The sequence below is a fragment of the Apodemus sylvaticus genome, chromosome 11, assembly GCF_947179515.1.
Source record: "Apodemus sylvaticus chromosome 11, mApoSyl1.1, whole genome shotgun sequence".
Taxonomy (NCBI): domain Eukaryota; kingdom Metazoa; phylum Chordata; class Mammalia; order Rodentia; family Muridae; genus Apodemus; species Apodemus sylvaticus.
The window spans coordinates 39,245,829-39,269,840 of NC_067482.1; the positions used below are offsets into that span (position 1 = coordinate 39,245,829).

The following is a 24,012-nucleotide window of genomic DNA, read 5'->3' on the forward strand; positions in this document are numbered from 1 at the left end:
CTATGTTTTTAAGAAAACATAAGAAGGAAATCTATCTGTACATATTATCTATTTATCTATCACCTATATATGTATGTATATATAAATGTATTATCTATCATCTATCTATCTATCATCAATCTATCTTCATGTGTGCATTTGTGTGTGTGTGTGTGTGTGTGTATTTTTCTTAAATGAAGATAAAATCATGTGGGCTGATACAAGGCCATGGATTATCTACTAAAAACTCTAGTATCAGGCATGAGAAGCTCTCCCTGGAATTATAAGTCAGATTAACCCACATGGCCTCCAGAATCTTAGACACTACTGTGGCTTCCCTTAGTTCCCTATTACAGGTTTAAAGTAAGTCCATATTGCTGAGGAAACCATGTACTTCAATAGGAACTCAGAAGCTTTGACCTGGCACTAACCTTAGAGCCTCCTTCTTGCACTGTATCTTCCATAGTAGCAAATGATACTATGGTAGCTGCCAAGGAAGGGAGGCTATCAACAGCCCAATGCCACTAAAACAACAAGGAGCTATAAAAATGACCAGATAACCCTAAGAGTAAAACAGCGATGATCATATCTCCATGGTAACTGACTGCAGTCATTTAGACTTAAAGCTTGCTCAGCAGAATGGAAATCATGAGTGATACAGAACTTAGGCCATGATCCAGGGCTGGAGATGTCACAGATATTAGAGGAGAATCCTTTGCTACCGTGCTTCTAGACCAGCATAATTGTTAGCTTCATTGTAGAATATGTGCTTATATCCACAGTTAAGTGTTTCTTTTATCCCATATCAAAAAAAAAAGCTTCTCTTTGTAGTAAATGAAGACTGTCACAGAAAACCACAGCAGATCATAGAGAACTACTGATCATGGGAAATCCAGCCTCAACATAACTCCTGCCCTTAAGGTTTAGGGAACATCTCTGAACAGGGGGCAGATTGTAAGAGCTAGAGAACCCGGAAATGTACTGTGAAATCATGTCTTCTAGAAATGACAGGAAAGTGGCTCCCATGATTCTTCAACAATATGGCTCCCTAAACATGACTTAGACAATAACAATATCATGAGGATGCTGAAGTGTAAGGAAGGAATCTTAAGTAATTTCACTCATACAAAAAAAAAAAAAAAAACAAACAAACAAACAAAAAAAACCAAAAAAGCAAACTATGGGCAACTAAGAAATCATTAGAGAGGGAACATTAGTCTCTTCCATGTGTGAGCCCCTAGTTGCTTATCCAGTTCAGAGTCATCAAATCTTAACTTATATATATACACAACCCACAGTCTACTGGATTTAGAAGCATCTATGTTTAGAGCATATATATGCTTCTAATCTAGTAGTTTGCGGCTTGTATGTACATCATTTCTATATATTTACATGTATATATACATAGGTGTGTGTGTGTGTGTATAAAACAATAATAATCAAAGGAAGGATCAATTTCTGATGGAGTGAAGTGTAGGACATGAGAGGAATTTGAGGGAGGGGACATGCAAAGGGAGAAGAGGAGGGAAATGAAGTTATAATTAAAATTCTTATTAAAAGAATAAAATTAAATATGTGAAAATTCAAATTAACAATGACTTTCAGCTTATATTTTATTATAAAGATTATATGGTCCATTTGTTTTTAACTAGTAAAAATATTTAAATATATGTGGTAATATTAAAAAAGTACTACAATATTAAAATCAGGTACATTTCATTTCTAATTTAAATTGGGATGTTATGTTCTTTTCTAAAATAATTTCTGTAGTGTGTCCAGTCTAATTTATTTCACTGAGTTCATTAAGGCACATCTGTGTCAACATACAAACACAACTGACTATGCATTCAATACATTTAAATAGTATCACCCTTAACCAAACTGTCTCATGGACATAATCACAATCAGTTCATAGTTCTATTTCCTCATTGCCACAATGTTCTTTGTTCATATTTAAATAAATTAGAAATTTTCTATATCTCTGTTTTTTAAGGTTTAATATGTAAGTCATTTCTTTCAAAGAAGTGTTTACGCTACTATATTCCTGAATTAATTACTCTATAACTTTTTCTCATATTGGTAATACATATTGGTCTAACAGTATTATATATATATGAAAAACAAGAATTAAGAAAACATTTATACACAGTGGGCCAGACTTTGTGCTAAGTATGTCATTCACCATATTCTGTAGAAATATTTAAAAATTATATTTGTATTCTACCTGAGCAAAAGGAATATACCTTTTATGTAACTATCAGAGCCATACTAGTGACAAACAGTAAATACAGGGTTAGGAAGTCGAGCCATCTGAGGGCCTATCTTTCTGAAACAGTGATCCACATGGCTTTGTTCTATCCAGAAGCAGAAGTGATGAGCCGCGGGGTAATTCCTTTTAAAATGTTGGTAGAGGTGACAACTACAAACAATGGGAAGGAGTTCTGAAATTATACCTATTCATAAAACCATTTAAAAGAACTATCAAAATTCATGAAAATTAACATTTGCAGAACGTTGGAAATTATCTAGCTACAGGAATCCAGGATACACTTATTTAAGGAAGAAATAACTGATATTGTTGCAAATAATAAGCTTTGAGGTAATGTGATAAGGTATGTAGGTCTCATTGCTCACAACCCAGCTAATGTGAATGGTAAATGTAACAGCCTGCCTTCCTCAAACTAGAGAAAGTAAAACATCATTCAGAGATAATGAGTGGGATGGAGGCATGGCTGTGTGAATGCAATCTTTGTTGTAAGGTAAGCTGAATTCACATTCCCATGTACAAAGAAGGTTTCTGAAAGCCCAGTGGTGGGAGGTAGGGACAGGAAAATTTATACAGGTTTCCTGGTCATCCATTTTTGACAATTGGTGAGTTCTAGATTCAATGTGAAATCCGTTCTCAATAAAGTAAGGCGGGGAGAGTTATATGAAGACACCTAAGGTATCTTCCAGACTCCATAGTGAAGACAGAGGTATTTTTATATGTGGTGAATACATGCATACAACATATACATAAACATAATATACATACATACACACACACGCATGCACGTGTGCGTGCGCGCGCGCACACACACACACACACACACACACACACAAACACAGCTATTCATACACAAAAGAGAATAAGCATTGTATGGACTTCATAGTGAGTCCCTGGAAGACCACTCCAGAGGGTCTTTGTTTCCTCCAACTCAAAACTTCCCTGATTTCAAAGTTAGAATCTGGTGGGTGAGGATATCCACTGAAAATATTTTCAGGCAGTGGCTTTAGGGTCTAGACTTCCTCAAGGCAACAAAAAATATTTGGATCAAACCATGAATTAATCACAAATATTGTGAAGGTAGGCTTGAGAATGAGTTGTACATAATATTTGTGGAAAACTCTGGCATATTTCTTAGAGACTATAAGATCACATACTTACTGCCAGGTTTATATGTATGCTTAGGAGACATCTGAAGAAAGAACAGATGTTCTCACTTCTGCTTGATTTTAAGAGTCTACACAAGCAGAACACGTGTCTTTGAAATGTTGAACAAACAGTGTTAATGTGTATTAAACTGTACATGGAGATGCTTGAGAGAGATTAGATTGTTTCGGTTTTTAGGCATTCCAGGAAACTTCAGCATTCATAAGATTGGTGTCTACCTAGCTGACAAGCAGGCTTCAACAGTCCCAAACTCAGACATGAATACAAACACACAGATGATGTTAAGATAATACACTAAAAAACAAAAAGCAAAACTGATGTTTGAAATGTAAGAGGCACTCAACATAATTATCATTTAACAATTGTGAATAATGATAGAGACTAGAAGACACTAGGATCTCACAGTCAAGGGTGTTGAAAGAAAGACTGGCACCCAATAATTCTCAATTTTCAAAACTAAATTTTGCAATTTAACTAAAAATCAAATATTTTTCTTATCAAAATAGTGACAGCAATGAAGAATGAACATATATGAAGTAAATATATGTATGATATGCTATATTTTATTCTCAGCATCTACTTAACCTCTGATAACTCTACAAAATGAGTAAATATTGTCATTAGCAAAACTTGAGTAAAGTATCATGAACTTGAAGGAAAACATGCTGGATAATAACTCAAATGCACAGCAGAAATAAAAACTAACAGTGAATATTGCTCTATGAACTAATGTAAAAATAGTTAATATATATTGCTATATTCTTTATCTCAGATGTTCAAGTGAAATATACAATGTGAGTTATGTATTTATATTAAACAAACATAAAAACATAATGGAATAATTTGTGATGGAATTACAGTGAGACAAAATGTGTATGCTATTGATATTTAGTTAGCATTAATGTAAATTATATTACTATTATAAATTTTAATGCCCAACATAACAGGTAAGAAAATAGTTCAAAATAAAATGCTAAAATGTTCTGTTTCTTTTAACCAAATGGGCATCCATATACTTTATAAATTTAGAGCATCCATTTTTGACGTCTCAGTGTCTAAGGCAAGGTGGGTCCCTTTGCTAAGCTTCTAGTGAGGGACTAATGGCATATGACATCAGAATGGTTAAGAGCTCCTCCTGAAGACAATCAATAGTGAGACAGAAAGCCAAGGCTATTGAAGGACATGCCTTGAATTCTCTGTCTCTTCTGGGTCTCATGCTCCTCACCCCTCCCCTCCTTTCTCTTACTATTTCTGTTTGCCTGTTTTCTTTCTCTTTTGCTGGCTTGGTCTCAGTAAAACTCTCATATGCATTACCTTAATGCATTTTGTGAGCAACATCTGTATAGTCCAGTCATTGTCAGACTGACCCTTTCTCCGAGAGATTTCAACGCTTCAACCGTATTGTGGTTTCCAGAACCTAAATTTTGGGATACACCCAAATAATATCCAAACTGTATCATAAATCAAAACAAAAAGAAATTAATGTTGTAAGCAGTGTTTTAGGGGAAATATCTTTTCATTTTTGTGTTTCTATCATGGGAATATGCATACATATAGTTATTATATATTTGTATGTATCCATTTGTTTATTTGAGCAAACACACTGTAGGAAAATAACCATCAATGTATTGCTTCAAAACATAGTGTGTTCCTATTGTAACTGTATGTTTTTTAAGTTTTTTCACTCTTCCTAAAGACGCTTTGTTTCTTTCTTTCTTTCTTTCTTTCTTTCTTTCTTTCTTTCTTTCTTTCTTTCTTTCTTTCTCTCTTTCTTTCTCTCTTTCTTTCTTTTTGTTATTTGTGTGTGTGTGTGTGTGTGTGTGTGTATGTGTCTGTGTGTGTGTGCACAAATAGCATGCATGTGGAGAGTGAAGACAACTTGTAGGATTTCATTCTCTTCTTTAACCATAAATCCTTGTGTTCATGAGCACTGGTCAAAATCTGGTTGAATGCCAGGTACCTTTATGCACTGAGCCATTTGTTGGTTTTTTGAATACAGTTTTCATAATAACTGAACCGCTGCTGAGGTCAGTTTATTTTCCAAATGTCTGTAACCACCATATTTTATGTATTCATGCATTAGTGAGAGGAATAATTGCTACTTACTACTTGTGATTTTATTGTACATGAGGGGAAAATCCCATTTTATCTGAATGAAATGTAAAATATAACTTATCCCCCAACTTTTAAAATAATCACAATGTGAGGGTATTACTTTTGTCTTGTGATGGAACACATTGACTAAAACAACTTGGGGAAGGAATGGGCTTATTTTGGTTTACCTTTCCTTCCCTGTTCATTATTGGAGGAAGTTAGAACAGGAACTCAAACAAGAACAGAACCTTGAGGTAGGAACTTCCACAGAGACCCTGTAGGGGGGCTGAATACTGGCTTGCTCTTTATTGCTCATTCTAATTTCTTATAGTACCCAGGACCACCAGTATCCATGTCCTCAAGGGTCTTCCCCAGTTTCTTTTCTATTAGCTACAGAGTGTCCGGCTTCATGTGGAGGTCCTTGATCCATTTGGAGTTAAGCTTAGTACAAGGAGATAATGATGGATCAATTTGCATTCTTCTGCATGCTGACCTTCAGTTGAACCAGAACCATTTGTTGAAAAGGCTATCATTTTTCCATTGGGTGTTTTCAGCTCCTTTGTTGAGGATCAAGTGGCCATAGATGTGTGGGTTCATTTCTGGATCTTCAATCCTGTTCCATTGATCTGCCTGCCTGTCACTGTACCAATACCATGCAGTTTTTAACACTATTGCTCTGTAGTATTGCTTGATGTCAGGGATACTGATTCCCCAGAATTACTTTCATTTTTGAGAATAGTTTTAGCTATCCTGAGTTTTTTGTTATTCCAGATGAATTTAAGAATTGCTCTTTCTAACTCTGTGAAGAACTGAGTTAGGATTTTGATGGGTATTGCATTAGAATTTAATGAAAATGAAGCTACAACATACCCACATCTTTGGGACCCAATGAAAGCAGTGCTAAGAGGAAAACTAATATCCCTGAATGCCTCCAAAAATGAATGGGAGAGAGCATACACTAGCAGCTTAATGACACACGTGAAAACCTGAAACAAAAAGAAGGTACTTCACCCAGGAGGAGAGGAAGACAGGAAATCATCAAACTCAGGGCTGAGATCAATCAAGTGGAAACAAAGAGAAACATACAAAGAATCAATGAATCCAGGAGCTGGTTCTTTGAGAAAATCAGCAAGATAGATAATCCTTTAGCCAGACTGACCAAAGGGCACAGAGAAAGTATCCAAATTAACAAAATTAGAAATGAAAAGGGGGATATAACAACAGAAACTGAGGAAATTCAAAAAAAATCATCAGATCCTACTACAAAAGCCTATACTCAACACAACTGGAGAATCTGGATGAAATGGACAGTTTCCTAGACAGATACCAAATACCAAAATTAAATCAGGACCAAATAGATCATATAAACAGTCCCATAACCCCTAAAGAAATAGAAGGGGTCATAGAAAGTCTTCCAACCAAAAAAAAAAAAAAAAAAAAAAAAAAGCACAGGACCAGATGATTTCAGTTCAGCATTCTATCAGACCTTTTTTTATATTTATTAATTCACCTCTCTCTCATATATTGCATCCTGACTGCAGTTACCCCTCCCCTTCTACTCTCAGCTCCTCTGCCACTTCCTCTCTCCTCAATATGCAGTCTTCTTCCACATCCCTTTTGAAAAGAGAAGCCCTTTTAGAGATATCAACTAACATGGCACAAGTTACAATAAGTCTAGGCAAAAGTTTTGGACATATCAAGGTTGAAAAAGGCAACCCAATAAGAGGAAAAGAATCTCAAGAGCAAGCAAAAGAGTCAGAGATGCACCTACCCCTGCTGCTATGAGGGTAACCAAGCAACATCTTCAAGCCATTTATTTTCGTTTTCTTTCAAATATCCCTGATGTATGCAATTAAGCTGTTGGACTTTCAGTTGATTATAGCCTTGAGTGCTGGTGCTGCAACTTCCTGCCTAACTTACTGTCTCTTCTTTTTTCCATAAATGTGAACTGTCTGACACCAGCAAAAAGAGCTTTAGGAGAAAGGAAACATATTTGGGGTGTGGGGGCAAAGGGAGATGCCACTATGTATAAACTATCCATTAATTTGCATTTTTAAAAATAAATCTCACACATGGATACTGTTTTTCCATAATACCTATGTCCCTTTAACCCTCTGGAATACACTTTATGTCTCCCACTTCCTCTCAAATTTATGACTTTTTCAATCACTGTTACATGTGCACACAGAGACAGACAAGCAAAAGGACAAAGCCTGTTGAGTCAGTTTAGTGTTGCTTATATATGTGTGTGTGTGTGTGTGTGTGTGTTTAGAAATGAACACTTTTGGGTTGCCAGTCAGGAGCTTGTCCTTGGAGAAGTCTGATTCTTCTTCTTTCCACAGCAATTGACTCCTAGAAAATTATTTTTGTCTTGGAATGGGGCTTTATGGTTATTTTAAAATGGATATTTCTATCTTACAAAGTTTTAGCTTAGTAGTTTGTCTTATTTCACACAAAATTTAAGTGATGCTACAAGGATCCGCCTCCTCAAAGCTCGGCAAGCAGAGTTAATTCCACACGTACACAGCCGTCCTTAAATGAGAAACATCTTAAACCTTCCTCAATCATACTTCTGCTATAAAAACTGCTAGTGTTTGGCCAGGTACTTTAGCATGATTCATCTAAATAAAACAGACTGTGAGGTATTGTGGATGAGTTTTTAATACTAATTGAGCTGATGAGTAATAGGTCACTCTAAATAACCTGCCTTTTGTCATAACTATTGATGCTTTAATATTACCTGTCTTTTTAAATACAAATGCACTTAAAGTGGAATTAATACAGAATGAAGTATAAAGTCAAGGCACTTTCAGGGTCTGTTCGGTGCCTCCGCTTCAAGACGTTTGATAAGTAAGAATAATGGTCTTGCTCTGTTTTCTAACATTTGCCTAGAGATTAGAAATGACAACAACACAAAAAAAAAAGTAGTTTCAAGAGAAAGAAAAGAATAAATTTAGGCTAGTCTCTCTCCCAAACACTGACTGCCTTTGGTTCCTGTCTCTTCTTTTACAGGAGTAACAACTGTTCTAACCATGACAACATTAAGCATCAGCGCTCGAAATTCCCTACCCAAAGTGGCTTATGCCACCGCCATGGACTGGTTTATTGCTGTTTGTTATGCCTTTGTGTTCTCTGCCCTAATTGAATTTGCAACTGTTAATTACTTCACGAAAAGAGGCTGGGCTTGGGATGGAAAGAGTGTAGTAAATGACAAGGTAAGTCTGGGCCCCTTCTAATCTTATCTAAGAGAATTTTGAATGCATTCAGGTTTGTTGTGGATTCCTTTCTAAAAATTGAGATTAAGTACCCATTTTCAGAAGTTTGTTCTTGCCTGAGATCCTTTAAGGGTTCCTGTAACAATGACACCTTTTAAATCTATTCCTCAGCTTCTGTGGGGTTCTGTATATGGCACTGTTGTGGGTTCACACAGGTCCTCCTTCCATCTCTGCAGCATGGAGGGTCTCTTCTTATTCTAATCCTCCACAGCAAACAATCTTAAACTTCCCTTCACTGCCCCCTTACTGCTGTTCCCTAATTTCCTACCATGTGATGTGAGTTTTCACACTTCCCCTTGGATGCTCACTGAGTCTTCTGCTGCTGTGCTGAGGACATAGACTTGGCTCCAACTCAGCAACTTTTTTTTTTATTTTTGTTAAGAAGTACTTGAGTACTGTCAGCATCCTTTGCTGATGTCACTGGCAGCTGCTACAGTTCATTCCACACTGTGAAGCCCTTTGCCACAGTTAAGCTTTTAGATCATGTTCACATTCCCAAGACAAACCATGTCAGCCTCCTTTGATGGTTTTGTTTGTTTCTTCTGGTTTACAATGTGGTTCTCAATATCCAAGTTGTACTGATAGAATTTGCAGGAATATCTATAACAGTAAACACCTAAGTAGTTCACTCGCTGCCATCAATCATGTAATCCTTGCTCACGATTGACACAATTTTCAGTTTTTAATGCTATTTCTGAATATTGCTTTCCATTATTATTGGGTTCCATTAAAAGTATGTATGTTTTCCTGAAATTTAGAAAACCCCTTTCATCCTTTGTGATTGAATATTTGAACTTAGAGTCTGCTGATTATTGTAATGATAGCATGGTCATTTTAACAAATCATTTATCCCTGGCAAGTTACACAGCATCTTACATATTCTACATATTCAGTAAATATTACGAATATAATATTTATATTATTAAATGGTAATATTATTAAAATATTACCAATTCAAAAATCTATAACCAATACTCTTGTCTTGTACTTTAATGTCACACTCATATTACAAACCACATCGTTTTTTTCTAATCTTCCAGTATCATCTACCATCTTCTTCCCTAGTCATTTCCACTTGAGCTAACATCGCGATTGCTGACAACTACCTATGCTCAGATGTTTCCAGTCATCTCCAAATTTTCTAATAAATGTCAAGGACTAGGGCTAGAGAGATGACTCAGAAGTTAAGAACACTGTCTGCTCTTCCAGGGGAGCAAAGGTTGGATTCCCAGCTCCTGCATGTTGGCAGACAACTGTTTGAACCTGTAGTCTCAGGGGATCTGATACCCTCTTGTGGCCCCCTAAAGCCTTGGAAGCACAGTTAACACTCCTGTATATAAGCAGAAAATCACCCATACACATCAGATAAAAGAAATGAATGAATGAATGAATGAATATTTAATTTTAAAAAGTCAAGGACTTACAAAGCTGGGACAGGGTAACTCATTCTGCTATGTGTCTAGCCAACTGTTTGTAAGCATAGATAATTTTTTAACTCAATGTTCTTAACAATGAAAGTAACTTCAGCCTAGATTCACTCAGGTGTCCTCATATACTGGAATTCCTAGTGTTGGTGTGCAACAGTGATGTCTGTAAAATTGTTATGACTAGGCAATAATGTGTAATAATTAATAAGCATGGCTATTATCAACCTCTTCACCCTTCCTCTTCCCAAAAGACACAGAAAACAACAGCAGCAGCAGCAGCAGTAGCAGCAAAACAAAGCAAAAGAAATCCAGCCTTACCTCCTTATTTGTCTTTTCTCTGTTTTTATATAAGTACTTATGAGCAATTAATACCTCAGTCCAGGGCATGACAAAATATCACATTCCAACAAACAGGACTTTTTTTTGTTTTTTGTTTTTTTTTTTTTTTGTAGTATCTGTCAATAACTTATACTCTTTATCCTTCTTACATACCTCATGTTATATCTCACTATTATTTTATAGCTCATTTAACACCTCCTATTTTTAATGTTCTTTTTAAACACATCATAATCTTAGGGTAACCCAAAACATTAGTGCAGATCATTTGTTTTTTCAGCTCTAAAGTTAATTACAGAAGGTAGAATTCCAAGAGTAATATGGACCACGTAAGTAGTTTTCTTATAGATTTATTTATATGATGAATGATAAGTAGAATACAGAGGTGGGTGCTCTCAGCCAACCATTGTGCTGAACACATGGTCCACAATGGAGGAGCTAGAGAAAGGGACCACGGAGCTGGAGGAGCTTGCAGGTCCATAAGAAGAAGAACAATATGAACCAACCAATACCCCCCAGAGCTCCCACGGGCTAAACTACCAAGCAAGGAGCACACATGGAGGGAACCATGGCTCCAGCTGCATATGTAACAGAGGATCACTTTCTTGGACATCAAAGGGAGGAGAGGCCCTTGGTCATGTGAAGGCTCAGTGCCCCAGTATAAAGGAATTAAAGGACAGGGAAGTGGGAGTGGTTGGGATGGTGATCAGGGGAAGGGAGATGGAACAGAGTGGTTTTGGAGGTGAAACCAGGAAAGGGGATAACATTTGAAATGTAAATAAAGAAAATATCCAATAAAAAATGAATTTCTAAAAGTGTTATCCACTTACATTTATATGCCTATGAGCATTTTAATTTAATCTAGGGTTATTTTCACATAATTACTTGGTCAGGAATGCACATTTTACAAGTGTTGAAACTGAAATACAACTATCTAGGATTGGGGCATATATTCCAACTCTGCCTACTGCAAATCACAGCTACTTCCCTCAAAAATCTTATGTGTCTTCATGTCTCTGACATCAGACCAGCCGCCCTTGGTGCACTACCCATGTCCTCCGGCAGCGTAGCAGTGCTCTCAATCCCTGAGTCCTCTCTCCATACCCTTGATGGCATTTTGGCATCATCTTATTTTAAAAATAATTTTCAAGTGATTTTTAAAGAGTTTATGAAATTCAAATAATAACATCATATATAATATATATAACTTACATATAATAAAATCATAAAGTAGAAGAAGAAAATTAGAATCAAAGAAAACTAGGGTCACCTATCTCCTATTAGCTGGCTCACTGGTAACAATTCACAGCCATGGTAGTTGTATTTTACATTGTACGGTCCTTGCTCAGCAAGTCTGCAGGAGGGTTTGGGGTGTTATGTTTTTAATCAAAAGTGAGGAAAATAAAACTTTCATAAAGAAAATTCTTTCCCTGAATTAGAATTGCTTTTATGATAGAGTGGCTGGTTGCTGTAGCAAGTGATGTTACCTCTTTCACAATAAGTGGTGCAATGAGTTTACATTAATGTTCATTGTAGTCCCTTTAATAAAAGGCAAAGGCATTATATTACACCCAACCCACCTAAGGCAATCCTTCAAGGATCTAAACTAATATGGTCCAAGTATGAAGTTTTCTCATGGTCTGGGTTTTTGTTGTTGTTGTTGTTATTGTTGTTTCGATTTTTTTTTTCGAGACAGTGTTTCTCTGTGTAGCCCTGGCTGTCCTGGAACTCACTCTGTAGACCAAGCTGACCTCGAACTCAGAAATCTGCCTGCCTCTACCTCCCAAGTGCTGGAATTAAAGGCAGGCGCCACCACTGCCCGGCTCTCATGGTCCAGTTTAAGCTATGCAAAGCCTTTACAGTACTTGGAGAAGAAGATGGACTATTAAACCTCTACATGCTCTTCTGTAATTATAACTTTTCTTAGTCAGGATACTGAGTCAGTTAATGGAAGCATTATCTGTGGTGAAAGAAAGAAAGAATGAAAGGAAGGAAGGAAGGAAGGGAGAAAGGAAGATAGGAAGAAAGGAAAGAAGGAAGGAAGAAAGAAACAAGGAAAGGAATAGAAAGAAAGAAAGAAAGAAAGAAAGAAAGAAAGAAAGAAAGAAAGAAAGAAAGAAAGAAAGAAAGAAAGAAAGAAAGAAAGAAAGAAAGAAAAGAGAAAGGAAGGAAGGAAGTTAGGAAGGAAGGAAGGAAGGAAGGAAGGAAGGAAGGAAGGAAGGAAGGAAGAAAACACACCATGAAAGGGCACAGTAAAAAGAGCATCCATTCATCTTTGTAAACCTAGGTTTTCCTCCAGTGCCTGTTGTAAGGACTGTTTGATAGGGATTCTCATATGCCTACTGTAAGTGTCGATTTCTGAAACTACACGGTAGTTATTTTCACTCATCTGCCAAGTCCTGCTTCTGATTTGTGCCCATATATTAGCTAGATAATTTCTTCAACTTGCTAGCCTGTTACTTTCTCTACCACATAAAGGATGTCAAGTTCGTAAAAACAATTGTGTAAACCTTTGGATTCAGCGGTCGAGAGTCTAGATTTGACATTTTAAATATGTATCAACAGTCTTCAAAAATGTAGTAAATTCAAAATATTTTGCATCTTATCAAGCATAATTTTTACTTCTTGGTCTTAATGCTATTTATTTGGAAGTAGCTTGCATGTATGCTGACTGCATCCCTTCACCACTATCTCCCTCCCACTCCCTAGTGCCCTATCCTCTATCTTGCCCTATCCTCTATCTTAGATTCATGTTCTCTTTTTGTTTATTTTTGTTACCAATAATCCCTTGCATCAAATTAGGCTGCCTATGTGCTCATGAGTGTGTGGCATCCACTGTGGCTGGAGACCTGATATCAGGAAAAGAGAAATGTGTCACTACCACACTGCCACACAATGATGCGGATTATTACATCGCTCTTTCATTTCACTTCATTGAGAACTGAGCTGTCAATATATGGATAACAGCGTGATAGTTTATAGTTGACTGAATCAAAAGTCCCACCCCCGAGCCATGGTTACTTGTACACAACCCAAGCACAGTGTGCCCAGCACCCCATATATGTTGTAGTTATTTATTCATTGACCAGTCTTCCTCAACTCTACAAAGTGACATAGTGGACCTTGAGATAATACTGTAGTAAAATTGTCGACATGCTGCTGGTTTTATTCTTATCTAATGGAATATTTATTTCGTCTTACAAAACAGCCTACTTCTCCTTACATTTATTAAATTTTATTTAAACTTTTTTTAAAAACAGAATTCTATCATTTTGCAAAGCATTTATGAGTCTGTTCCAGGTCAATACATATGCTAGGATCTCTGCAGGACATTCTATGCTTTCAATTTGCTTATAATTAAATGAAAAAGAGAGAAAAGGAACATTTATCTGTTATTATAGACTAATTCCAGAATACTATGACAAGATGTGGAAAGAGCATTTAAGGCAACCAGTTGGAAGTGCTGCCTCACTGAGTGTGACACGAAGGGCAGTCATTACTAATGTAGCAATTGTACACACTCTAGCCCATCTGACTTGAAAATCAATACAGCTTAATTATGAGGTTCTGGTTGAATTGTGGCCCCATTATAGGTTAAGTTGTGAGTGTGCGTGAGTGCATTTGGCCAGCAAGGGTAGAGATTTTAGTTGAGCTTACTTCGAATTGATTTCCTTTTTAATTACTCACTAAAACCAAAATAAAGTGAAGTACAGTGATTGAGAGCTGTGGAAAGGATTTTTTATTGGTCATCTAGGTATAGCTACTAGTAACTTTTTTTAAGGTCCAATATATTTATTTCCAAAAATAAATTGTTTCTATGCTTTAAAAGTCGATATTTTTCAACCCAGTATCCACTTTGCTGGATATCTCCCCATGCACTTTGAGAGAATGCACAGGCTGTCATTGCTGTATGAAACATTCTTTGTCTTCTTGACCTAGTTGGTAGATGCATTCTTGCACACTGGCTCACTTCATTTCCTACTACCATGTTGTTGAGTGGGAAATCAAATCCTCACTTACCATTAAGAACTTGTGACCTCTACTTTCAGTTTTGTTGGTTATTATACATGCATTGTGACTACTGGGTTTTCTAAGTGTTTTATTGGGTATGTAATCACGCAGGACCATTCTGTCTAGTAACTTTTTTTTTAATCAAAAGTTATGATGACTTTATTTTAAAACTTAATACACCAAAAATATTTTTTCAGTGTTGTGAGAGAAGCACTTGAAAATAAGAATTCCAACACTGCTGTGATTTCCTGTGAGGCTTGATAGTGAATTTTCCCTGTGAATATGAGCTTAGGGCCTAAGAAGCAGAGTGCCAGTCATTTTCAGAATAGCAGTGAGCGAAGCCCAGACCGATCGTGCTCAGACCCACACTTAACTGAAACACATTCACACTCATAGGAGACAACACCAGGCAACACCTTGATTTTTGTCAAGCAGGAGAACAAAAGTCTTAATTGCCACCAAGCACTGGGGAAATGATATTGTTTAGATACTACTGAATCAGGCTCTTTCTAATGAGTCCTAACTTCTTAAAATTAGTGAAAAGTAACCATTCCTTTTTGTTCTTCATCCAGTGACTCCTATATTTTTCTCCCCCCTCTTCTATGATAATGCCTAAGTCCTGGAAGAAAGGATTGATACGGATGTCCCATTTAAAGATCAACATTCATGTTTATTTAGTCTCAACATTTTGATCAATTATGAGCCTCTGCATCAATCAATGTCCAGGAAACAAAAGAACAAACCTTAATGTTAAAAGCAGCACACAACCCTGGGCGTCAACATATAAATGTAGAAGGAAGTTTAATAGCATAATATTTTATCTAAGTAACAATAGTACGTTCTTCCCTTGGAGATGAATTCTTCTCCTACCCACCCCAATTTAAATTCAAAGCATGAGTTCCCACTTGCGGATCAGCTTCATCAGAGAGTGGTTTTTTTTTTTTTTTTTTTTTTTTTTTTTTTTTTTTTTTTTTTACTTTTATGATTTAGTATTAAACTATACAGGGGGGACCAAGCTGGTGACACGACTTTTCTATTCTTCTCTGCTGGCCTGTGTAGCACCTTTCCACACTGTGAAAAACTGGCCAATTAAGGTAGAGTGCTCCTGGTCATTGAGAATCTAACTTCACTAAAGCATCTTAATGCTGTACGTCTGCTATGGACCCACTAACATATTTCTCTCTGTATAGTTCATCTTAAACAAAGAGGAACAGTTGGAATTACTTAGAATCATTGTTAGCTTTCAAGTGCACTGAGGGGAACCAATTCTCTTTAAACAAGAATTTGTAATATCATGAGTCAAGAAAGCTGTGCTCTGCCATGGCTAGGGTAGAGGAGATGTTGGACAACTCATTCAGTGACCTTTCGTAGAGTTCTCCTGTCAGAAGTAGGTTCCTGGGAAGACTGGATGTGTTACTGTTAGACAGTCCTTACTGCTGATAGGAAAATGGTAGTTTCTAACTTCCAAGGGAATGTTTTGAAGTAACCTCGACCATTTGTTTTACAGTTAGATCTCCTCCGAATTGTATACTCATCTTCATATATTGAAGCTATATTTTCTGTAATGAAAAACATCACTGTTTATTTTTATAGTTAGAACAAACAAATTCCAAGTAAATATTGGAAATTTGTTGTTGTTGTTGTGGTGGTGGTGGTGGTTGTGATTAGTTGTTTCTTTTTTTAAATTTTTTTTCAATTTTTTTATTCAATATATTTTATTTACATTTTAAATGATTTCCCCTTTTCTGGCCCCCCACTCCCCGAAAGTCCCATAAACCCTCTTCGCTCCCCCTGTTCTCCCACCCACCCCTTCCCACTTCCCTATTCTGCTTTTGCCCTATACTGCTACACTGAGTCTTTCCAGAACCAGGCCACTCCTCCGTTCTTCTTGTACCTCATTTGATGTGTGGATTATGTTTTGGGTATTCCAATTTTCTAGGCTAATATCCACTTATTAGTGAGTGCATAGAATGATTAATCTTTTGAGACTGGGTTGCCTCACTTAGTATGATGTTCTCCAGCTCCATCCATTTGTCTAAGAACTTCATGAATTCATTGTTTCTAATGGCTGAAGAGTACTCCATTGTGTATATATACCACATTTTTTGCATCGATTCTTCTGTTGAGGGATACCTGGGTTCTTTCCAGCTTCTGGCAATTATAAATAGGGCTGCTATGAACATAGTGGAGCATGTATCCTTATTACCTGCTGGGGAATTCTCTAAATGCTCAACTTCATTAGTCATTAGGGAAATGCAAATCAAAACAACCCTGAGATTTCACCTTACACCAGTCAGAATGGCTAAGATTAAAAATTCAGTAAACAGCAGGTGTTGGCAAAGATGTAGAGAAAGAGGAACACTCCTCCACTGCTGGTGGGGTTGCAAATTGTTTTTTTTTTGCACCCTGGAAATCAGTCTGGCGGTTCCTCCGAAAACTGGGCACGTTACTTCCAGAGGATCCTGCTATACCACTCCTGGGCATATACCCAGAGGATTAGTTGTTTCTTAAAGACTATACAGTATTAGTAGAGAACAAACAGTTCCACACAATTACCCAGGGGAGATATTTGGTTAGTAGCTACTGGCAGAGGCCTTTTGTTTCTCATTTGCCATTGTTGTACATTGTAGTTTTTTTTTTTCATTCATAAACAACTTTACTATTATTCATTTAAAAGTAAAAGTAAGGTTATTATTTCAATCTATAAACCCTTACTGCAACAAAATATATTTTATCTAATTGTCTTAATTTCTAAAAAATAATTTCTAACATGATTTTAATTTTTCATTTTCATTAAAAGCTCCACAAGTCTTTCTGTGTTTATGAAATCTTGCCTAAATGCATAATAATTTTTATACGCTACATTTTCACAAATGATAATTGTGTAGGTCAGTATTCCCAACCGGTGTATCAGGATCCTTTTGGGGATTCAAATTCTCCTTTTACATGGGTCACCTAAGACCACTAAAAATCACAGAAGTTTACATTATGATTCATAACAGTAGAAAAATACAGTTATGAAGTAGCAAGTAAACATTTCTTTTTGCTTTTGGTCACCACAACAGAGGTATTAAAAGATCACAGCAGTAGGAATGTTGAGAACTGCTGGTCTAGATTATTATAATGACAGTTGAAACTCCACTTTTCTTAAAGAAAGTAATTTCATAATATGAGAGTGGCCTATGTTAATTAGTATATCATATCAAGTCAATATAGCTTTCTTATTATCTCAATCTCTTATTAATCAGGAAATTGAAACAGAATGGCTAAAAGTTCTGCTCAATGCTCTTATTCATTTTAAGTTCAATCTGATTATTATTTTTACTATCACTTTAGATATATTTCAAATAACAGAACAAATATTTGTTATGCATTTCATGGATTATTGAACTTTTTGAAGATGGGCATTGTGATATAATCTTCAACTAAGAAGGTATTTTAGAGGAAAAATACTTTAAACTTCAATAAAATTTTCAGACAGAAAGACATTGCAGTTGTTTGGAACGCTGACATATTTAACCGCTATGATATTTTTCACAATTATTTCATAGATGGGAGCCTTTATCATGCTTTAAAATGGTTATAACCACTGTTCTAAACATAGTATGGAGATAAAGTGGAAATTGCTTTCTACAATTTTGGGTAACTCATTGTTGGCTCAGTTTTTGACATGTAGCTAAATCATAATATACTTATATTAGAATAAAAATAAGCAGTATTTGTAGTTTCAGATTCCATTTGTCATATGTACGTTATGCCTACCCCACAAAAGTTATTTGTGGGACAGGCTCATGCTGTGTGCTAAGTTTACAAAGGCCAAGAAGACAGACAGACATTCCATCACCATTATTGAACATAGATCCTAATGAGAACAGAAGATGCCAATTAAATAATCATATCGAAAATCAAGTGTTTATGGGCTTTCATAAATGTTGTGACAGAAACAAATCTAAGTACTCTGAGATGGGACACGTAGGGAACAACATTTATTTTAGACAAAGCATTCCATGGAAATTACTTCAAATCCAGGGTGACCTATGAAAACAAACGAGATGTCCCAAGGCTCTGTAGCAGGCAAATATCTACAAAAGCAAACTTATTTCACAAGGGTTTGTACTTAGTGAACCCAGGGAAGAATTGTTTTAAAAGGCGCTGTTTGTATCCTGCACTCCTTGAGCTACTGTGGGAGAGATTTAAGCTTAGGACTTGGGTTCTCAATTGGTTCCTAAGTCTCTCCCTGTAGCAATAGTTTCTAATGACCAGAATGAGTTCGGCCAAGCTAAAATAACACAAAGGGAAACTGTTTGGAGTAAGCAATAGGAACAGAGACAAAAACTACTGACACCTGAACTGGAAATTCTTCATTAATAAGAAAGAAAGGGAATGGTGGGCTTAGGGAAGCTGAAAAGGTAGAATTCATATCTTTTTATTACAGTAGTGGTTTGCAGGCTTATCTTCTTCTACATCTGCAGTCCTACATAAAGTTACAATTTCCTGCAACCTTAAAACACTACCTTATAAGTTCATAATAAGGTGAGTGGAGTTCTGCTTGCTACCTGGAAAAATTTGTGGTCACTCATTGTTGATGATCATAGTTCTTCTTTATAATCTTTTTATTTTATTTTATTTTTTTGGCTCACTATTAAAAAACAGGTGAGTGACTTTAAGAGTGTAACTATTATTAAAATTATGTTTTCTAGTGTTCATTTTCCATGTAAACAACAAAAATTAGTTTTCTAGAAAATGGTGCCTGCAATCATTCTCTATAAGTTTCTTCACTCAGGATTTTTAAGATTTACAGAACTTGTTTTCTTTACTTCCCTTAATTTTTATTGCCTACTAATAATGATGCATGTTTGAGTAATTTTTTTTTTTTAGAATTTGAACTGTTGTTTGGAAATTTTTAAGACACGGGCTAAACCCACATTGTATCAACTTTTTTATTTTCCAATAGAAAAAAGAGAAAGGCTCCGTCATGATACAGAACAATGCCTATGCGGTAGCTGTTGCCAACTACGCCCCGAATCTTTCCAAAGATCCTGTCCTCTCTACCATTTCCAAAAGTGCAACAACACCAGAACCGAACAAGAAGCCAGAGAACAAGCCAGCCGAAGCCAAGAAAACCTTCAACAGTGTCAGCAAAATTGACAGAATGTCTAGAATAGTGTTCCCAGTTCTGTTTGGTACTTTTAATTTAGTTTATTGGGCTACCTATTTAAACAGGGAACCTGTATTAGGGGTCAGTCCATGAGTCTAGACATTGATTACTTTTGGGATGTTTGGCAATGTTATACTTGGGTTTTGGTTTTTTTTGTTTTTGTTTTCGCTTTGTACAGTCTGACTAATAACTGCTAATTTATGACCCAATATATATATAGTATGTATATAATGGTAGAGCTTACCAGTAGACCTCTAAAGGAGACCTGCATTTGCTAACTCATGGAAATACAGGCAGAAAACATCCTGTGCCAAAAGAGCCATTGCCTTTTTAACACATTTACCTAGGAATAACCCACCTAGTTAAAAGTGGGTTTCAGATCCCATTATTTATTTCTTAACGTTCTAATTATGATGAAAGTTGGGATTCTATGTCACACTTTGGGAAACCTTTGATTTCAATATTACACAGAAAAATATTTCTACTGTCGCCTAAGGATGATCAGAGATTAATATTGCCACTCAAATATATGAAACAGCCAAACCTCTGTCCTGGTTGCTTTAGGAGCGTTCAGAACCCTGCTAGTGTCATTGGAAGCTTGACGCACATAAAGAGAAAGCTAGAGATGTGAAAACAGCGTTTAATTACTATGTAGCATATCTGTAGCCATGTACATATTACAAGCATGACAAGCTCAAATAACCATGAGTCACCATGACAGGATGTTAATGATGCTTAAACTTAATAACTATTGGAATGTCACAGTCATTATATTTTTAGCTTCAGAGTTTATTTGAAAGTAGTAACTGAACCTTTCAGCTCATTTCAATCATTGGAAACTACCTAACATTAAAAAAGAAAAAGAAGAAGAAAATATTTGGACTTAGTCTTTCCAGGGATGTGTTGTCAGCTGAACTTTTCTGGTGCTGGAGAATGGAAGAAAGCAGCCATCTTGGCTGCAATGGAGCGAAGTTCACTCATATCAGATTAGAAAGCTGTGCCAAAAACTCCAAGCAACGAGAATTCATAGGTGTACCCGGTACAGACGAGCACTTACATGATTCTCTTCTTTCCTGTTTACTGCAAATTCTGCCTTAAGGCTTCTTCTCATCAGAGCTCAGAAGCCGCTAATTTTAAAGGAAAGGGCAGTTAGTTGGCACATTTTTCTGTCTGAAAAGCAGCTTTTTTTCAGACAGGAATTAATGTAAATCTGCTTTTCTAAATCGCAACTTTCAATTTCATTGACTCGAATTTACAGCAGCTTTGTATACCAGAAGAGGTTTTGGTAAGAGTTGAACATTTTTAAACAATGACTTTAAGACATCATCAACAGATTGTGGATTATATCACACACACACACACACACACACACACACACACACACACACACACACACACACACACTGGAAATAGCTACATTAGAAAACATGATTTTCAATTTTATAAAATTACTGAATGCTAATGGGTAAAATTCATTTTTCTTTTAATACATAAAATACTATTTATGCCCCTGAAATAAGCTAAAGTTAATTGTGTCTCTGTCAAAACTATATTTACCGATGACCGATGTGTACATTAGCAGTTATTAGTTGACTTTTAAAATTAAACGCAACTTCACGATGGCGTTTTTGTAGAAATTAAGTAGTCAAATTGTGGCATTTCTTGCAATTTTGTACAGTATTTGAGTATAGTGCAAACCAGGTCTGTTCACAACATCAATAAAAGGGGCACCTTCTGGAAATAAGCAAACTCTCAACAAAATACACTGCTGTTCTTTGCCTCTGTCGGCTTCCCCGTTTTCTTTTCTAATGTGATTTTACTATGTGTTTTGCATGATTGTATTCGTACCTGGGTCACAGCTTCATCCTAACAGAATTCGCTCTGAAGACAAACTTGCTCTTAAAACCTTCCTCACAGAAATAAAAAGTAATCCCTCAACCTTAATAAAAATATTACATGAGCCAATAAATGTATTTTGTTAATTCCCTTTCAGTAACATCTTCTTTATTATCTAAACAAGTTTTAGAGTGTGAATATTGCCCATCCAGTGAAATAAAATATACCCTGACTTCTTAAATAATTTTGTACCACAAAGGCTCTTGTGGATACATTTGGGATGGTTGCAGAAGTGTGAAGTGGTGTGACATTTGAAGGCAAATGGTAAGATGCTGTCCATGGTGTATGCTGCCCATACGTTAAGAACATTTAGGGTGGTGGAAGGGAGTTCGGAGGTTAATGGCACATATTTCTCTTGCAGAGGGCTTGATTTCAAGTTTCCAGCACCCACATAGTAGCACAACTACCTGTGATGTGTGCTCCAGGAGATCTTTAGGACTCCTTGGATAGTATTACATATGTGTTCACATACCCAATGACCCAACTAATTGAAAAAAGAAAATAAATCTTTAAAATGGGTAGCTTATACTTCTGTCCTAGCCTTTAAGTGTCTGATTATAGGTTACATTATTATGAACTTGTACATATGTAAAAATAGCTCTAAATACTTGTGATAGGTAAACAGAAATGATCCCTTTGTATCTTCATCAGCGTGCTGGGATTATGTTGATGGTAATTCTTTTGAAGGTTTTGATTGACTTTTTATGGCAGACAGAGTAGAAAATTAATATTACTCTTATTCACTGAAATAAGATAGTTGAAGATTTTCAATTCATTCATGAGAGTCATGTTTGAATCTAATGACATTCTCATAATTTAGACTTCCTAATTGTGTCTTTCAGAATTTCCTATTGGGTTTCTGACTTTGGTGTATTTTTATACTTTCTTATACAAAACCATCTCTGATATCACAGACACTGACTCTAGGGAAACATAAAATCATTTTATTATAAATACCTAATTTATAGAAAGATGCCAATTAAGATAATACTGAAAAATCTATGAGCTATAGACCTACTAAAATGGGCTTGTGCTTCTTTTTCTTCTACTTTCCTTAACGATAAATACAGGGAAAAAGGTGAATATAAAATATCCATTGTTTTTACTTGACAATCCTAATATTCCAAGATATTTTCAGGATGTATTACAAATTCAAACACACCTGGATAAGGAAACTCTTGGATAATGTTTCTAAAAATGACCTTCAAACGTTCACAATTTATTTAAAATAAACAAAACATTATTTCATTCACATTTTCTTTGGGTATTATTTTTAATCATGTCTGTCTATCTGTTTGTCTATTATCAATATATCATCTACTATCTATTTATCTATTTATCTACTATCCATCTATTTATGTCTCTTTTTGCTTGTCTGTTTTCTTTTTATTTTTAGATATTTTCTTTATTTACATTGAAAATGTTATCCCCTTTCCTCATTTACCCTCTGAAAACCCCCTATCACACCCCCTCCCCCTATTCACCAACCCACCCATTCCTGCTGCCCTGTCCTGGCATTCCCTATACTGGGGCATTGAGTCTTCTCAGAACCAAGAGCTTCTCCTCCTTTGATGTCCAACAAGGCCATCCTCTGCTTAATATGCAGCTTGAGCTATGGGTCCCTCCATGTAATCTTTTGTTTGGTGGTTTAGTCCCTGGGAACTCTGGGGTACTGGTTGGGACTTTTAATGTCTCTAGGTCTCTATGACTCTCTCTCTCTCTCTCTCTCTCTCTCTGTACTTACCTAGCCACCTTGGCACATCAAGTCTTCATAAGGCTAGGTATATTCTTACCCACTGAAGCCAGAGAAGGCAGCCAAGCTAGAAGAACAAATCCTACATATAGGGGACAGCTTGGGGATATCCTCCATTTCAGTTGTTTGCCACCCACATGAAAACCAAACTGCATATCTTCTACATATGGGCCAGAAGGCATAGGTCCAGCCCGTGTATGTTTTTTGGTTGGCAGTTCTGTCTCTGAGATCCCCGAGGGTCCAGATTAGTTGACTCTGTTGTTTTCCTGTGGATTTCTTATCCCTTTCAGGGCCAGCAATCCTTTCTCCTATTCTTCTATGAGTCCCAAAGCTCCATCCATTCTTTGGCTGTTGGTGTCTGCTTGAGTCAGCTGCTGGGTGGAAGTTCTCTGAAGCTCTATGGATACTTTGTATTTTGGGATGCCTTGTCATCATTCTGAGAAAATTAGGAGGTCATGTGTGCTCTTTTGTCAAGTGATGGTGCCTTGGCAGCTGCAAAGGACTTGTTCTATGTGTTCATGTGGGGTTCATAGATATAGACCCTTAGACACTGACCTGTGAAACAGAAACATTTCTTCTTTAGCTGAAATCTCGAGACAGAATACCAAGCATGTGATAGCTGTTATTAAAATTTAAACATTCCAATATCC

At 36.3% G+C, this 24,012-nt stretch overlaps 1 protein-coding gene across 1 annotated transcript in view; it reads left to right on the forward strand.

Annotated features, from left to right (window-relative positions):
- Gabra2 (gamma-aminobutyric acid type A receptor subunit alpha2) overlaps positions 1–19,806 on the forward strand; it is a 130,858-nt gene extending 111,052 nt beyond the window's left edge. Inside the window, exons 8-9 of the mRNA XM_052198675.1 lie at positions 8,519–8,721; positions 19,510–19,806. Coding sequence (XP_052054635.1) covers positions 8,519–8,721; positions 19,510–19,806 — 500 coding nt within the window. The remainder of the gene's footprint in view (positions 1–8,518; positions 8,722–19,509) is intronic.
- The last annotated feature ends 4,206 nt before the right edge of the window (positions 19,807–24,012 follow it).